This window comes from Pelophylax lessonae (assembly GCF_965119305.1).
Source record: "Pelophylax lessonae genome assembly, chromosome: 4".
NCBI lineage: Eukaryota > Metazoa > Chordata > Amphibia > Anura > Ranidae > Pelophylax > Pelophylax lessonae.
The window spans coordinates 89545823-89559767 of NC_138771.1; the positions used below are offsets into that span (position 1 = coordinate 89545823).

The following is a 13945-nucleotide window of genomic DNA, read 5'->3' on the forward strand; positions in this document are numbered from 1 at the left end:
CCGCACCATTCCTGGTCCTGCTTCAGACGTAGGGCCATAGGAAATGGTACGGTACGGTTAGGGCGGAGCTACTGGCGTCACACGATAGATTCCACTGATTGTCGGACAGGAAAACTTCAATGCTCACGTCAAATGAAAGAGCAAAACAAACACCTCATTTGGTGTAAACCCCGCATGGTCCCTGGTGGCCCGACTTGCAGTGGAAACGCTCACCTGAATAGACCGGACCATTCTAACCCTTCCAAACTGTACCGACCCTTTGTCTATAGCAGAGCTGTATCCTGGCCTAGGCCAACAAGGCCCAGGCCTAGGGCGGCACTTTGCAGAGGGGGGCAGCAAAAAAAATATTTCATCATTTGTAAAATTACTATGGACTTCCTATTTATTATACAAGTAAGTGAAATAATCCTATAATTACAATCAGCGGCAGCAAACACAAGTCCAAATATCTTAAAAGAGTAATCTTACTAATCCCGTGACATAAGGCTGTACTAATGGGCACTGATAAGGCTGCACTGGTGGCCACTTATGGGGCTGCACTGGTGACCACTGATGAGGCCACACTGATATGCTGCACTGATGGGCAGTAAAGAGGCGGCACTAATAAGGCTGCACTGATGAGGCTGAACTTATGGGAACTGATGAAGCTCTGCAGATGGGCACTGATAGACTGTGGTTATGGTCTGTGGTTTACAGATGACAGGGTGGGTCATAAACAGGAAAGGGTGTGGCCTTTACAGGAAGGGGAGGGTCGTACTTAAATTAGGGGGTGCACAAATTTAGTCAGGCCTAGGGCAGCACAAAACCTAAATACACCACTGGCAGGGGCGTAACTACAGGGGTTGCAGGGGTTGCAATTGCAACCAGGCCCCATGCTCCAGGGGGCCTGTGCGGCTCCCCTGTACACCTGGATAGGAGGGGCGGCGGGGGCAGCATGTAGAGAAATCACTGTCCTCCTTTTTCCTCCTGTAGCTGCAGGAGGAGATTGGTTCCTCTGTGTGCTCCCCCCGCCACTCCTCCCATACAGTTCACTTGTGTTCTGCTGTCTCTGGGCCCCTGTGTGCTGCCCCGCAATGATAGTAAAGGGCCCCAGGATCAGTGGGAAAAAGCCCCAGGCTTGAAGGGAAGGGCCCCGGCCAGGGGTCTGGGGGGCCCTTCATGGTTTCTTGCATCGGGGGGCCCTGAAGGTCTATAGTACAGTATAATTGCAACATTATTATAGAAAAAGATGAGTGACCCACCTATTGATTATTTCCAGGGTTTTCCAGGAGTTAATGATAGGTACACAATAAACATGATATTAAACTTCCATATAAAATCATATGGGTATCAATGTTTACAAGGCAGGAAAAGGGATGACACTGTATGTACTTTATTCGTTTTCTTTGGTACCTTGACCGCCCCTTAATCCTTCTCTAATATGTATTTCTTATGACTGGGATGCTGGCACTGCTATAACTTGAACAACCCTAGATTCATAGACGAGGTGTGACAATTTAATTACCAGAATGCCCACTGCATAGCACTATGGTGGTGAGTCACACAGAGATTTGCACTCCAGCATTCTCTGCCATGTTCTAACTTGCATTTGCCTGGGTTGCAGACCAGTTCACTCTTTACAGAGTAGTAGTAGTTGAAGAAATAACATGTGTGTGCAATGCGCTGTTAGTGGGAAATAAGTGACGGGAATCTGAAGCAATGGAATACCATCAAATTTTGCGTGAAAATTGGCAAAAGTACGAGTGAAACTTTAGCTCTGTTACAAAAGGCTTATGGGGAACATTCCATTAAGAAAGCAAATGTTTTTGAATGGGAAAGGCGGTTTAAGGAGGGGAAGGACGATGTCCACAATGACACAAGTAGTGGGTAGCCAAAAATTAAAAGTATGGTTGCAAGGTGGACAGAGTGCAAGCCCTTATAAGCTCATTGGGGTGTGTTTTTTTTTTTATTACAAGGGGATAGATCACTACGAGTTCATAGAACATGGTACAACAGTCAACCAACATTGTCACTTGGAAATTCTGAAATGATTATGGGAACCTGGAAGACTGGAACTCAGGCCTGACAAGTGGATTCTACACCACGACAATGCTCCTGCAGAAACATTTGTTTGACATTCTGGGAATTAGATTGTCACACCTTGTATGCCCTTTATTGTAATCTTGGTAGTATTATAGTTTATCTCAACCTCCATCTTTTGCTGTACACTTTATCTACATGCAAATACAGTAAAACCTTGGTTTCAGAGTAACTTGGTTTGAGAGCGCTTTGCAAGACAAGCAAATTTTTAAAATAAATTTTGACTTGATATACAAGCGATGTCTTGATATACAAGTAGCGTCATGTATAAAAAAGAAGAGAGGAGCCTCTAAGTGTAGCAATATGGTTACATTTAATGAAGGTTCAATATTTAGTAACTCACATGGTTGATGACTAAAACAGGCACATCTAAGTATGCAGGCATCTGGGGTAAAGCTGTCCACATAGACCATCCTCCGCACTGCCATCTTCATCATCCCTTCCCCGCTGCACTCCACAAGTGATTCAAAGAGCCTAACTTTCAGATCACTCTACTGCAGGCTATTCTTCCCGGTCACGATTGCAGACTGACACTGGTGAGAGCCAGTGGTTCAGAAGATGGTCTATGTGGACAGCTTTACCCCGGATGCCTGCATACTTAGATGTGCCTGTTTTAATCATCAACCATGTGAGTTGCTAAATGTTGAACCTTCATTAAATGTAACCATATTGCTACACTTAGAGGCGCCTCTCATCTCTCTTATATTCTGTAGCTCTGCTAGATTTTGCTTCTAATCCCCTTGGGAAGGCAACATATTGTGGATGGACATTTTATGGTTACACAACCTATCACATTGCTATAATCTTTGTATATAAACTGAAGGACTTGAGGAACGAATCATCTGAGTTTCCATTATTTCTTATGGGGAAATTCGCTTTGATATAAGAGTGCTTTGGATTACAAGCATGTTTCCGGAACGAATTATGCTCGCAATCCAAGTTTTTACTGTATGGAGAAAATAATGAATAAAGAAAGAAAATGGATATACTGAATATCACCCAAGTATTAAACACATAAAGGTGTTGGAATTGGGCTTGCTGTCCTTTAATACAGAGCTAGCTAGGTTTAATTCGAATGGCTCAAATATCCCTAAATGATGTCCATATCTACAAAAATTAAAAATAATCAAGGCAGCTGTGATGTCTGATTTGAATGGTGCTTTTAATTAAAAACACTGTCATCTCAACAAAAAAGAGTTTAATTTAAAAAAAAAAAAAAAAAAAAAACATCATTTTACCACTTCTAATACTATCAGAGCCTCCGGTAATTCTAATCTTCACTGTTTTGCAGAGTTAAAAAGCTGTTGCTAGAATATCCAGCATCTTATAATTCTGAGTGTATTAGATGTCTGCATCTCCCTGCTACCACTTTGTTCCTGGTGTGTGTGTCTGAAGATCACAAGGGCTACTTTAGTAACGCAGTAATGGGGGGGGGGGGGGGCAATAGTCAGTGGATAGATGCAAGCATCTGACACCCCTGAAAGTAACTGATACTGACGTTTTTAGAAGTGCCTGTAAATTCGCTAGTTTCAGAAGCCATGCAGAAGCTGCAGCCTGTGTACAGCTCTGAGAGGCTGCATACCCTCCTTTAGGTAGGTGGTCAGGGAGGATGGTAAAATCGTGGCTCAACTGCCTGATTTTTGTTGCCTGTGTGAACAAGCCCCACAGTCAGCACTCAGAAATCACTTTTGGGGGAAGATATTTTTGGGAGTCACAAGTTGCAGAAGCACAAACATATCTTCCATAAGAAAAGGCATTAATAGATTTGCTTTGAAAAGAAAAATCTTATGGGAGATTTTCTCGTATAAATATCCATTTGAAAACGCAATCTAAACATTTTATTTTGGTTGTAGCACTTTCTATTTTGTGGCCTTTTTTTCCTCCCTAATACCCAATGTTTTTAGTGTGTTACCGACTCCACGAGCATGCCATAACATAGCTAAACTTTCTTCTACAGGTTGATTAGATGTAAGTGATAAATGTTTCCTTACTATCCACCAAACAATTTCCAGTTTGCCCCTATTATCATTTACTTATACAATCTTAAAATCAACAGCAAATCGACAAATAGTTTTCACAATGCAGAAAAGGAAGCAAAAGGTATGCAGACCCTGTTCATTACAGCTTACAATCTAATAGACTGTATCTGACTCATTGTCATGGCTATCCTGCTGATGCAGACAGAGTAATGCTGGGCATACATGGCTTGAATCCCCACTGATTCCTGCTGACTTAGCTGAAATCTTAGCCATCGGAGGCTCTGTAAGCACCACTCGGCTCAACACATTTCTATTGAAAAATTGTTGGCCAAACAGTAGCTGCATCCTGTTAGAAAATGGTCAGGTTTTCAGACAGCCATGGGTTCTACGCCTGTCTGAATAGAATAGCCAGCAGGAAAGATTCTCCTATTTATGCTGTTTAGCGTGAATGGAGGGACATGCCAGACTAAGTAAAATTGTTCTTATATTTACCATAGTAGCCATTCCTGGCTCCTCATTATGGCAGAATTGATGGGTTTGGCTCTGCCTCCTCGACAATGAGAGAATACAGGGATTCCTCACCCTCACACATGCATTTCCATAATATAGTCTTACAAGAAAGCTGCCATGGTGAGGTGCCAGGAAAGGAACATTTTGGTAATTATGGTGAATAAAATTTCTGTATTCCTGGCTTATTCCCATGTCAGCACTGATGGCAACCAGCTAGCAATAATAATCACAATCAAAAAGGTGGGAACAAAAAATATCAAAAATTTTATTAACAATTACTTGTGACTAAGGATAGAGGGAAGAATCTGCACTGTGGCCACCACATCCAACTTGTAATGAGACCCAAAGGTATTTTTGTGAAGACCAACTAGCTGTCGAATAGAGGACTAAAGCCCCGTACACACGTACCGAATGTCGGCCGAACGATCGGCCGTCTTTTGTCCGGTGCTGTCCTGTCGGCTGAAAAGTGCACACGAATTTTGTCGGCCAACAACAGCCGACTGCAGAAGTGATGTCATGTGATGGTTAACTTTCCGTGTGTTTTTTCTTTTCTGAGCATGCCCAGTCTTGCTAATCTGCTGTTTGTCGGCCGAAATCTGTACTGACTGGCGAACAATCGGCCGTTCTGGTGACGGCCAACAAAAATGTTAAAGTCTGCACGCCAGATTCTGTTTGGCTGAAAATTCGCTGTCGGTTGTCGGAAGCATCATACTAACAAGCCGACAATCGCCCGATCGTTCGGCGGCCGAATATTTACGGCCGACATTCGGTACGTGTGTACGGGGCTTTAACCCTCATCTCTGAAAGGAACTGGAGCAACTGAAATTTAAATTTTAGAGATTAAAATTTTAGGATATAGCTCCTCGAAATCACCAAAACTACCCATTGGTCTTTCTTGGTATCTGCCCAGATTCTCACATAGTGACACTCTTCCAAAGGGTTCTAAAGAAATGGCATCCCCTACAGTCTAATTGATGGGAGGGGAAGGAGAGTTAGGTTTAGGGGACAAAAACAAAGAAATTGTAAGTCCAGATTGCCCATCCTCTAATATAGGGCTGCATGTTATGCCAGCCATGCACCTCCCTACATGGATAATAAGGATAACATTCTAATTAGGAGTGACACCTGCTCCTTCACCACATCGAGGCTGAACCCAGATGGATGGGGTTCTTACTGGAAAAGCTGGAGGGCCCTGGATCTACTAAGAGTACAGAAAAACTTAATTTTTGTAAAATCTAACCTGTAAAATTCCTTTCTCTGAGTCCTCCGACAGTCGCCACCGCCTCTAAGTCATCACTGTTGGGTATTGACTTCCGCTCTGCAGGAGTGCGGAGCGGAAGTCAATACCCAACAGTGATGACTTAGAGGCGGCGGCGACTGTCGGAGGACGTAAGAGAAAACTGAATTTTTGTAAAATCTTACCTGTAAAATTCCTTTCTCTGAGTCCTCCGACAGTCGCCGCTGCCTCTAAGTCATCACTGTTGGGTATTGACTTCCGTTCCGTAGGAGTGCGGAGCGGAAGTCAATACCCAACAGTGATGACTTAGAGGCGGCGGCGACTGTCGTAGGACGTAAGAGAAAAAGGAACGCTTCTGTGATGGTGAAGAAACCTTTTATTGCTACGCTGGAGGGCTAGCCAAGGTTCAAGGGGGCAAAGCCATACCCATCAGTGCTGAGATGGGGAGTCAACAGGAAAAAGGACTTTCAACATAAGGAAAGCTGAAGTAACTCTACTGCTGTCAGCAATAACCCCATTATCTACCTTTTTTGCTGTCTCTGTCAATTTACCCCCAGGAGGAACAAGAAATGCTGCATTTCTAAATTTGTTATATTTCTGTTCTCCTAAAATATGAACAGATGTAAAAATATATTTAAAAAATGCAATAGCTTATAGATGATATATGAAAATGCATGACAGTGATTCTATGTACATAACAAACATGGTCACATGACAGCACCTTAAGATTGGCAACATTAATATCAAGTAAGTGACCCAAACATCGAACTACCATGCATTTTACGCCACAGGGTGTCTGTACAATCTACAGTGGGTCAGCATTGGTGAAAAGTGCAGGTATTTGGATAATATTTTCCTCAATTTCCCCCTTAATAGTGCTGAGACTAACATGGAATCTTGTAAAATCAGCAATGCAAAGTAGTCCAATAAGACTGCCTGTATAGTGCAGCTGTCACAGGCTTACAACTGTGTTTCCCTTTCTATTCAACAGAGATGTCTTCTGTATCTTCATCTTCTTTTAACTTATTGATGCTCCCTTTCAACTCGTTTCTGACGAACTGCAGAGATAAAAATTAGAAATGTCTATGAAAGAATCATGATCTGCTTCACAGGTAGTTATATCCTTAATAAAGAACAACTTCTAAATAAACGTAGCACATAAAACGGTAATTTTTCTATACATAAACATAACATTTTTACATCACATTAGAACTATATATAAGAAAAACTACAGACTGCCATAGTCTGAGAGATTTTCTTCCCTGCATCCACAGGTTGCAGGAAAGAAAATCATTTGATTCCCCCATCAACAAAGTCAGTGTTGATGGGGAAATCCCTCCGGCGGAGCCAATTTTGTTCTTCACAGAACACATTGATTATTGCTAGTGGCTATAACAGCTGCTGGCAATAATCCCATGTAAAATCCGGCAGGCTGGCTGTACCCAAGTTGATCGATCGAACCTGCTGAACTGGCCGAGATTCAAACCGCTTATGGCCAGTGTTCTATCAGAATGCCGCTACCCATCAGACTGTGCAACGGACGTGATTTCAGACCAAAAACACTTACTGCGCATGCGCAATGACGGGTAGCAGTAATCTGACCAAACCCCAATGCGGACATCTTACTATATCCTTTCATTTCAGAGTAATTTTAGCAATATAGTGAGCGTATATAAATAAATATAGTATATTGATATCTGTAATGCTGTTTGGATGTTTCATTTTGAAAGCATAAAAAGTGTGAGCGATGAGCAGTGCTGGGTGTACCAACATGGCCTCCGCCACCTTCCCACTGTTGGCTTCCAGCTTCTTAAAAATTTAACCTTAACCACTTGCCGACTGCCGCACGACTATTTACTGCGGCGGTCAGCCCCTCACAGGCAGAGTGATGTAGGTCTACGTCGCTAGCCTGTGAGGGTCTAGGAAGCGAGCGCGTGCCCCCGGAGGCACGCTCCCGCTCCCGAGTGGTCATGGACCCCCCCACGCGTGTGACCGGCGGACCCAATCGTCCGCCGGTCACTCGTGATCGCCGCTGCAGAGGGAGAAAGTCAGACGGCTAGTGTAAACAAGCCGCCTGTCATTCTCCCCGGTGTATGAATGATGATCATACGGTTCTACTATGTAGAACCGTTGATCACTGTTCATACATCTCAAGCCACAGCCAATCACAGTTAGAATCACGCCCCTAGGGACACACATAGCCCCTCCCTCTCAAAAAAGTTAACCCCTTCACTGCCAGTGTAATTTTACAGTAACAGTGCATATATATAGCACTGATTACTGTAGAAATGTCACTGGTAACCCCAAAAGTGTCAAAAATGTCAGTCAAGGGTCCGATCTGTCCGCCGCAATGTTGCAGTACCGCAAAAAAAATCGCAGATCGCCGCCATTACGCGTTAAAAAAAAAACAACAAAAATGACAAAAATCTTTCCCTTTGTTAGTAAACGCGATAACTTTTGTGCAAACCAATCAAAATACGCTTTTTGCGATTTTTTTTACCAAACATATGTAGCATAAAACAAATTGGCCGAAAATGTTAAAAAATTTAGATTTTTACATTTTTTTGGGGGGGAATTTCATATAAAAAAATTTGAAAAATATTGTTATTTTTGCAAAATTGTCGCTCTTTTTTTGTTTATAGCGAATGATCAAAAAATCGCACAGGTGATCAAATACCACCAAAAGAAAGCTCTGTTTGTGGGAAAAAAAGGACGTCAAATTCGTTTGGGTACAGCGTCGCACGACCGCGCAATTGTCCGTTAAAATCACGCAGTGCCGAATCGCAAAATACCCCCTGGTCAGGAAGGGGGTAAAATCCTCCGGGGCTTAAGTGGTTAAAACAGCATCACAGATCTCCATATACTATATTTATTTATAGACACTCACTTTATTGCTAAAAATACCCAGAAATTCAAGACGTAGCTGGGTGTAGTAAGATGTCCGCATGGGTGTTCTATCCAATTACCACTACCCGTCAGATCATGAAGTGTCTGGAATGCATAGCAGTGTGGATCGCATGGTGGAAGGCATCACGAATGCGCAGTAAGTGTTTTTTGGTCAGAACGTCCCTTCCGTTGCACAATCTGATGGGTAGTGGCATTCTGATAGAACACCGGCTTAAACCTACTTTATGTGAAAGAGCCACTACTGAGCAGCATTTTTACTGCCCCTACCCTCCTAAGCTGCAAAGGCAGCTGGACTGGAGTATACACATGCCATGGCCGCGATACTTCGCTTCACAGCACAGTAAAAGTTATTCCTTGCTTATTTAAGTGAATGAAACTGTGCTGCAACCACCCAGCAACTATGTGCAATGAACATGGTTGCAGTGTGCTATTTAAAGTGTTAAAACAAGTAGTGAGGAGGTAACATGACCTGTCAAATGCTTCTGAAAAGCGATCCACTGCAGAACGCTTTTCAGAGGTATGGCATTGACAGCCGCATGTAAACTTAACCTATGTATAGTAGATACTTAAAGACAATGGGGAAGATTTACTAAAACTGGAGAGTGCAAAATCTGGTGATGCGCTGCATAGTAACCAATCAGCTTCCAGTTTTTATTGTCAAAGCTTAATTGAACAAGCTGAAGTTAGAAGCTGATTGGCTACCATCCACAGCTGCACCATGACAATCACCTTTTTCTCATTGTCCTGCAGCTCCCTGCCCTTTCTGACCCCTGTGAAAATATCTCATCCTTCTGGGTATAGAGGAGCATGTGACCTCCTCCCAGTGTGCAGTGCATGGGCTTGAGCAGCCAATTGCTGGGCTCAAGCCCTGTCACATGATGGAGAGGAGGAAGTAAGTAACGCTATGTAAGCTATGACATCATCAGACCCAAAGCTTACATGGGATGTGGACACCTGGCTGCAACGGAGGAATGTAAAGGTGGGAAAGGAAACACTGAAAAGTACATATCAGGGGGTGTGGGATTTATTAGTGCCTTCTGAGCACTAGTACGATACTCACATGTGGGTCTGTGTAGTATTTTATTGGTAAATGTTGTTTGAGCTATTGTCCAATGATATTCACATCATCTTCCCCAAAATGTTCCTAAAAAGATGAGCTCCTTCCAGAATATATTTTTAGTAGTTTTCATCAGTTTGCTGCATTGACATTGTGAGCCAAGAGAAAGCAGAAACATTGTGGGAGTTTATTTACTAAAACTGGAAAATGCTAAATCTGGTGCAGCCGATCCCCCACTGAGCAGGAGGATGACAGCTGTTCTCTGTGCTGTGTGCGGAGACACAGCTGTCAGAGCCCCATACATCTCTATGGGGGAATCAGATGGGAACGGACCGTCGGTCCGTTTTTATCTGATCCCATCCGATCCGCTGGACGGATGTAAAATAGGGTTTCCATCCGTCCAGATTTGACGGATCGGATCGGGTGTCAGCGGACATGTCTCCGCTGACATCCGATGCCCCATAGAGATGCATGGGGGGACCATTCAGATCCGCCAAAAAAACGGTCCGCCTGTGTGACAAGGGCCTTAAGCTTTGACAAAAAAACTTGGAGGCTGATTGGTTTCTATGCTGAGCCGAACCAGAATTTGCACTCTCCAGTTTTAGTAAATTCCCCCAATTGTGTTTTTAAATTTGTATTATTATTCTGCTTTTCTGAGTCATCCACATATGTAAAATTAGGTAAAACATAAATGAGCTCATAGATGAAATCATTAAAGTGGAACTTCAGTCCTGCTCTGTATCAGCTCCGCCCCCTGGCGCAGCCATTATAAAGCGTGTGCAGATGCTTGGCCTTCAGGTTCTTTCAGAGCCCTTCAGCACATCTGCGCACACGCAGGTGATTTCCCGCCCATGCGTAAAGAAGGCAAAGTCTCCTGCGCAGAAAACACTGAGCATGTGCAGATGGTGGGGGAACCCAATCGTGTACAGATGTGCCGCAGGTCTCACTCAGGACCTGAAGCCCTGCAGCAAACCTGGACATGCTCACGGGTAGTTAGTTGGAAAAAAACATAATTCTTGCCTGCGCAAGAAATGAGGAAGTGCTGAAGATTTAAGATCGGTAAATGTCATAGTATTGTTTTACTGCATATATCAATAGATTCCACAAGAGGGCGCTCAAGGCCTGAAACAACAGCAAAAGTATATGGCGGTACATACAACATATACAAAGCTATATACAACAAATACGTCATTGGCAATGTTCTGTAATCAGACATGTGTGGTTGATGTGGCCTCAAGGCATGTTTTTAACCCATTACTGTACAGATAGGTATGTCTATACATACATGTATGTGCCTTATCCAGACCCCCCTACTGAGGGGAACAACGTCTGTTGGCCAGGAAAATCCAATCCAGCTGAAAGACAGATGCAGCTACTGAATGGAAAATATACAACAAATATATTCGGGTTGCAGAGCTAAACCCAGTGCACCTATGAACTCATTGAAAGTGGAACTTCCCTCTCCAATCAACTTTAAATACTTTTAATCCTCATGCTGCTAGAATTAGTAAATAGATAGGAAAGAAGATCATATTTACTTGTTTTACACTTTTTTTTTCTTACATTTCTTCGGGTAACTTCCTAAATTTCCTGCCTAGGCAAATTATGTCAGACATCCCAGGAGTCTTCAGGAGGGCAGGAGGGGTTTTCTCAGCACACTCTCCTACATGCATGCTTCAGCTAAGGGCAGATTGATTCCAGGAAACAAATGCTACATGATTCATTCATTTGCCCTCACTCAAGATGACCACGGCCAGAAATGCTAGGGGGTGTTTTTTATAGTGATTTCTCGTCAAAATAAAGCATGGAGACATGGATGAATGGATGAGTTTGCTTTGAATAATACAAATGAATTCAATAGTGTTTTTGGTTTGTGGTGCTTAGATGCAGTGAAGATCCACTTTAAGCTGCTCTGAGACATACTAAGCTAATAGCAATTCAAGGTAACCTGCCATTAACGCCTTGACTACTTTTATAAATGTCCTGGTATTCAACAGGTTAAAGCAAGGTCACAGCTGTTGCTGCTGGTTTAATAGACCCTGATGTCTCCATTAGGAGGACCTGACACCTGCCCATGCTATCCCATAGGGGGCTTCTTAGGTCCCTTGTGATAGTAGTAAAGTCAAATAAAAAAAGTGTTACAATTTTAAAAAAGAAAACTATTGAAAAAAAAAAAGAAAGGCTGAGTCTACGTTTTCACTATTGTGGCTACAAAGTCACTCTACTTCTAGCGCGACTTTGTAGTGCGACTTGTTTGAGGCTACTTCTGGGGACTTCAGTGTGACTTCCTTCTATGAGGGACAAATTGCACTGAAGTCGCCCAAAAAGTAATGCAAAACCCTTTTTTCAAGTCGCTGCGACTCAAGTCGCAGCAGTTAGAACGGACCTCATTGTAAACAATGGGTTTTGACTTGTCATGCGATTTGACATGTGTCAAGTCGCACAACAAGTCGCAATAGTGGAAACAGAGCCTTAAAGTGAAACTACACTGTATCCTGGCACCACAAACTAAAATTGCTACTTAATTCATGTTTAATATTCTAAGCAAATCCCCCCATCCATCCATGTCTTCATGCTTTATTTTGCTTAGAAGTCTCTTTGAACCCCCCCAGCAGTGCTGACCACAGCCACCTTGAGTAAGGGCAGATGATTCATGTAGCATTTACTTCCAGGAATCCATCTTCCCTTAGCTCAGGCATGCAGGCGAGGAGGGTGTACTTAGCTGAGAACCCCCCCCCCCCTCCTGAAGACTCCTGGGATGTATGACATTGTTTGCCTAGGCCAGAAACCAGGAAGTAATATTTACTTGTTTTAAAAGACATGTAAAACAAGTAAATACCGGTATGAGTTATCTTCCTATCTATTTACTAAGGCTAGCAGCATAAGGATTAAAAATAGTCCATGTTGATTGAGAGAGTGAAATTCCGCTTTAAAAGCAACCCTGTAAGCATCCGTATGTAAATGTGCAAATTAGGGCGCCCACATGTAAGTACAAATAATTTGAGCCACACATGTGAGAGCAATAATTCTAGGGCCATAACTCATTGTTAATGCTAAACTGATAACCTGTAAAGGCTTTAAAAATGTCACTTATAGACAATTTTGGGTAGCACAGGTTATTTTGCGATTTTGCATTGCACACAATTTTAAAGATTGATATGTTTAGTATCTATTAACTCAACACAACCCCATCTTTTATATTTTACCAAAAAATGTTTATGATATTGTGTTTGTTTGCACAAAAATGTATTTTGTGTGTATTTTGTCCTGAAAATATGGGTAAGATGAACAGCCACGCACATATTATGGGTTGTAAGAAATTGCAACTGCCAATATTTTATTCTCCAGGGTCTCTGCTTTCAGAAAATATATAACAGTTTGTAGGTTTAAAATAATTTCTAGCAAACAATCGAGATTTTAATATGTGCGTGAAAATTAATAAAATTGCCCTGGTAGAAAAACGAAGGCTGAGATTGGGCTCCTTCTGAAAATGCCCACCATGGTGCCATTCCAAATTCAACAGTTCCAGAGTCACTGACCCAGAACAAGCACTCAGATCATGAGTTCACACTTCACCCTGAATGTACATGCTGGGTACTTATCTTGGGTTTGTAATACAGAATCTACTAAAGCCAGAAAGCCAACATGACCAGAAGGCAATTAGGATTTTCAGGAAGATGTCAGCGAGGGCTGCTTCCATATATCCATGGCTGGCAAGACTACCTCAGCATTTAACTGCAATTGCCATTCATCCCGTTCACACTATGAAAAGCACAGGAAAGCTCTGCACATTCCTGTGCAATTCACATGTGATTTAATGCGCTGCAATTTGAACCTATTCATTTTGAATGAGCTCAAATTGCACCGCATCGCACTAACAGTAATGCATCCACTACGTTTGGAAACGCACTGCACCCGAATTGCATGGTATTTTTGTACCATGTGATCTGATGCAGGCAAACACTTTGCATTTGGAGTGTTGTTACCTTACCATTGACATCTACTGCACATCACAACTGCACTGAGTTTTGAATGCAGTGCAGAAAATATGCACAGAATATTTTTCTGTTTCCCGCACGGCATTCTAGTGTGAACCTAGCCTCATCTCTATAGAAAGCTGCATGTTTTCTTGCTCTTGCTGCACCAACATATATCTTTTTTTATACTTGAATACAT

The 13945-nt window shown here is 42.6% G+C and overlaps 1 protein-coding gene across 1 annotated transcript in view; it reads right to left on the reverse strand.

Moving 5' to 3' along the window:
- Positions 1-6343: 6343 nt before the first annotated feature.
- The window catches only part of LOC309554096 (tropomodulin-2-like), a 190038-nt gene continuing 182436 nt past the window's right edge, over positions 6344-13945 (reverse strand). The window contains exon 10 of the mRNA XM_082255637.1: positions 6344-6863. Within this exon, the coding sequence (XP_082111763.1) occupies positions 6829-6863 (35 nt within the window). The 3' untranslated portion in view covers positions 6344-6828. The remainder of the gene's footprint in view (positions 6864-13945) is intronic.